General features: G+C 40.7%; 1 protein-coding gene across 1 annotated transcript in view; it reads right to left on the bottom strand.

Moving 5' to 3' along the window:
* The window catches only part of unc93a (unc-93 homolog A), a gene marked incomplete at both ends in the record, with an annotated part of 27,818 nt that extends 23,407 nt beyond the window's left edge, over positions 1–4,411 (bottom strand). The window contains 3 exons of the mRNA XM_084314191.1: positions 360–586; positions 2,215–2,396; positions 4,322–4,411. Of these exons, the coding sequence (XP_084170317.1) occupies positions 360–586; positions 2,215–2,396; positions 4,322–4,411 (499 nt within the window). The remainder of the gene's footprint in view (positions 1–359; positions 587–2,214; positions 2,397–4,321) is intronic.
* Positions 4,412–4,723: the final 312 nt, after the last annotated feature.

Here is a 4,723-nt window from a genome sequence, read left to right as displayed (position 1 = left end):
TCCTATAACATGGCAGGTAATTTAGAGTTCATGCAGGCCCAGGTGGAGCGGTAACATATAGTTTTTGACCTCACTCAATTCGCATTTGATTGACAGTTTAAGTTCATTTACATAACCCTTTTTGTTTGTTTTATAGTGGTAGGCAGCTATTGGGGCTGTTGTGACTCGCTTCCCAATAAATCCTGTTTGTTTTGAAGGTACATTGGACCAGCGTCATCTTTTCTTTTTGGATTGCAATTCGGAGCGTGTCGGACTAACAACGCATTACCTGGAGCCTCAAGGCAACTGTGGTTCGTATGATTGCCTTTACAATAGGGTTGTCTGAATATGACTCACTTTGTTATACCCTCTATACCCACTTATATTGCCCTGTCCGAATATGAGTGACGACATGAGGTTGCCCCACACGGCAGAGGACTGGAATATGAAAAAGAAGATTCCGAAGTACATGTTGATGACATCAGAGCCCTTCTTGCCGTCCTCGGCGGCCTGTTGGTTTCCAGAGATGGTGAGGTAGGTGCATTTGGCCGACCAGAGAGGGGAGCCACCCAGACCCAGGATGACAGAGGTGGGCATGAGAGTATACCTGCGTGAGACGACATACAAACATTTACTTCAATCATCTGGATTCCCTCCGTTAAGCCCGACTTGCCCGGTACAGGGCCGAGATTCATATCACGCCATAAATCGATCAATACAGAACGTATGAATTAATGTTGCGTTTATTTTTTTCAAATGTAGACAAGAGTAAAGACCCTAACCCTGTCAAAACAGCATTCAAAGTGTATATGTTCAGCACTACGTTTGTTTACCAATGATTTTAACCTCTTAACCTCTTCCGCCCGTGTGGTCCAGGGGCGGACCGCAAATGACATCACGTCATAAATCAGACTGTCTGACAAAATTATCATTTTATTTTTCAAACGTATTCAAGTATAAACATCATAACCATGTCACAACAGCCGTTATAATGTATATTATCAACAATACGTTAGTTGTTTTACCAATAGGTTAAAGTGTTATTCGAGCGATTTTAGTATTTGTTTTTATGTTGTTTTGATCAGGTTTGTATACTTGTACTTTTACTCAATTACATTTCAGAGGAAAGAAAACATACTTTTTACTCCTTACATTTAAGATACAGACCTACAAAGTACAAATCTTGCAGGTCCAACTATTTTAATTAGTATATTTGTTTCTCTGGTCGAACTAATATTAACGTTATTAATTCTGCGGCCGCACTTTATTTAAAAACAGCCAATCAAATCCCCATCAATGGAAAATTAACCCGCCCATAACCATGCTGATTGGTCCTTGTGCAAGACTAGAAAGCGGGGATCTTTGATTAAAAACCTGCTATCAGAAGAATAGACAATCTAGGGGGACGAGCTACAGATGATGGCCACAAACGATAGTACGAGTGATGAAGAGGACGAAACGGAACATTTCATTGTCCCGGAATAAAAACAAGTTTTTACTTTTACTTTTTAGTACTTAAGTACATTTAAAAGTAGAAATTTTTTGACTTTTACTCAAGTGCGTTTTTAGCCAGATACTCTGACTTTTACTTGAGTACGATTTTGAGACGGTACCCATACTTTCACTTAAGTATAATTTCTGGGTACTTTTTACACCCCTGGCAATGACAACCACACACACACTCCACCACCACCATCAAGCGCACCTCAGCCCGCTGTTCCTCCTCCAGTGGCCAGCATCTCTCTCCTGTGTTTTTTGCTATTCTTTTTTTGGACTCTGATTACACATGAGCCCATTTCTTCTTCCCTTCAGCCGCTGTGCGCTCCTCTCCTGACACCACGTTAACCTCACCTGTTATCTCGTCCCATGCCGGTGGCTTTGTACCCCTATTGACACTACTATATAACATGTCACGCTAATATGTCATGTTCTACAGTATGACTTACTACTATAGGGTCTTTATACCTGTATCACTGTACATATTAATACTACAACTCTGTACATGCATCTGATGAGCGCTTTACTCAGTAGTATTTTATATTTTACACCCAGTTTAATCACCTGTGCATTGTATGTTGTACTATTGCACTTTACTGTTACATTTGTACTCTGGTTAGATGCCAAACTTATATTCGTTGTATTGTACTTGTGCTGTATAATGACAATACATTTGAATGTAATCTAATCTCGTTTTTATCAGTCGCAAATTTTTTTTTCTTTTTTTTTATCGATTACCATCCAGGGAAGATGTTTCCAAAGGAGTAGGACACGTAGCAGGCCATGGTGGCCACGATGGTCCACTTGCAGCCCAGGTTCTTGATCATGATGGGGGGGAGGAACATGGAGGAGATGATGATAGAGGCATAGATGACACTCAGTGAAGCCACACCCATCCCCTCCTCTGCATTCAGACTGCTCTGGAAAGGAAGAAAGATACGATTAGATAAGAAGAAAAGGGAGGAGAGAGGAAGAGATGAGTAGAGAAGAGAATCGATTGATTTAACTTTAATAAACAGATTGCAGAATGGGTACAATACAGTACGGCTCAATACAAAACAACTGCTAAGAGGATGCAGATCAGAAAAATACTTTCGTCTTGTTTACATCGGGGTCCCCCATGGGTCGGACACGTCTTATTTAAACAAGTCAAGAAGAAACATCACATTAAATCAAGAACAAAACAAAAACCATACCATGAAGTCCAAAATAAAATGTAAAATAAATAAATGAATTAGGGCTGTCAAAGTTAATGCTTTAATTTAGGAGATTAATTTAAATTATTTAAGGCGTTATTTTCTTTTAATCTAGATTACTCTATGGAGTGAAAAATTTTCAACGTTCTGAACTTTCAGCAGTATCGTTGCTTGTTCTTTTTTTGCATTGACTCATGCACCTTTTTTTTGTATCTACTTTTTCTCCCCCTTTTTCTGTATTTTTCTCCCATCCCAATTTTAGTCGTTATGCCAATTCCCTTCCCTCCCTTCCTGGTTGTTGCGTGCATTTGCCCCCCACTTGCCAGTCTAGGGAGGGTTGAAGACTATCACATGTCTCCTCCGATACATGTGGAGACAGCCAGCCGCTTATTTTCACCTGACAGCGAGGACTCTCATTGGGTGAGTGTAACGCGTGGGAGGATCACACTACCTCACCCAGATCCCTTCCTCGCTGAGCAGGCGCCCCGACCGACCTGTAGGAGTCGCTGTTTACAACGACCAGGACCCACCCCACCGGCTTCCCACCCGCTGACACTGCCAATTGTGTCAGTATGGACGAAAGCAATGTGGAGCGCTGGGCTCAAACAGGGAGATGATCTGTTTGAGCCCAGCCTCCAGTATGCGTGGTGAGCGCCTTACCACGTAGCCGCCCTGCTCATGCACCTTTTTGAAAATCATCTGACATGAAGATGGAACACATTTTTGTTGTTAATATGATTTATATTACTGGTAGTTCATACTGTACAAGACATTATCGTCCTCTGAGCCAATCTGCACTTTAACATATAGGCCTGAGTTGTTTTTATTTCTGTTAGCGCTTCGGATATTAGAAAGAGGTCTAAGCTGAGTCAATGTTGATGGTTTTGTTGAACATTTATTGATAAATTAATCTAGATTAATCTAGATTAAATACAGAAAATTGTGCGATTAATTAGTATTTTTTTTTTTTAATCTATTGACACCACTAAAATGAATACATGAATGCAACAATCCCAGACATACCCCACGCGAAGGTAAGGAAAAACTCACAAAAAACCTAACAATAGGAAAAAAGCACCACAGGCTTAAATCTACATAAAACTACATACTACATAAAACATCCGCTCTACTACCTTCCCTCTGGTCAATGAAATGCTTCTTGAATTACTAGGATTAATCTTCATCCTAGCCCACTTGAGATGATCATTTAACTTCTCTAGTAACCTTTTTGTACAAGGCACTGTCCTGGTCACTGTCACGTAAGCCCAAATTGGTGGGAGGTGCATCCCACCCTGCCGTCTCTCCCGACCTACCACCCATTTTGAGACTCTAATTATTACTCCCATTACCATTGTGAATGATGGTGGGGAAATAGTACACCCTGCCATAATGCATATCTCTAGTCTCTACCATGCTGTTGTAAAATATGTAGTACTAAAACACCAAGTTTACTATCACCCCTGGCCAGTGGCATAACTATAAGATAGGTAGGTAGGTATGGGATATATATAGAGAGTTTTCTTGAATAGAATTTTGAGTGGAAGACTTTAAACTTTTACCGTAGTACTATTCCATTAGGGTAATTTCTACTTTTACTTCTATAAATGTTTTAAGTATTTCTTCCATCAACAGTGGGTTCAGTAAGATACCTGTAAGCTCTGTAGGCCTCCATAAGCTGTGAAGAGAGACAGGAAGCCAATGGACACCACCAGCACGTTCTTCAGGTTGCGGTTCACCATAGCTGTGTCTCCAAGAAGCCACTGGGCCTCGGCTTAACACCAGATAGAGACAAATAAATCCTTCCCAAAACACGACTTCACAGAGTATAATGACACAGAGCTGATAGATGACTGAGCGATGATTCCCACTGTGATATACTGGAAAATAACTGTTGTTTGGTTCAAAGTTCATGAACAGGGTGAGTCAGAGCCAGTAGCCTTTTGGTTATGGAGATGAGCCCTTATCTATAGGCCTCCCCTCCTGTCAATCATTATCCTCTCTCTCTCTCTATTCAGCATATAATATTATTGCCAACGTTTTGCTTAATCAAT

Source organism: Notolepis coatsorum (genome assembly GCF_963971535.1).
Source record: "Notolepis coatsorum genome assembly, chromosome: 5".
NCBI classification, from domain to species: Eukaryota; Metazoa; Chordata; class Actinopteri; order Aulopiformes; family Paralepididae; genus Notolepis; species Notolepis coatsorum.
This window is presented reverse-complemented; position numbering and strand designations above follow the sequence as displayed.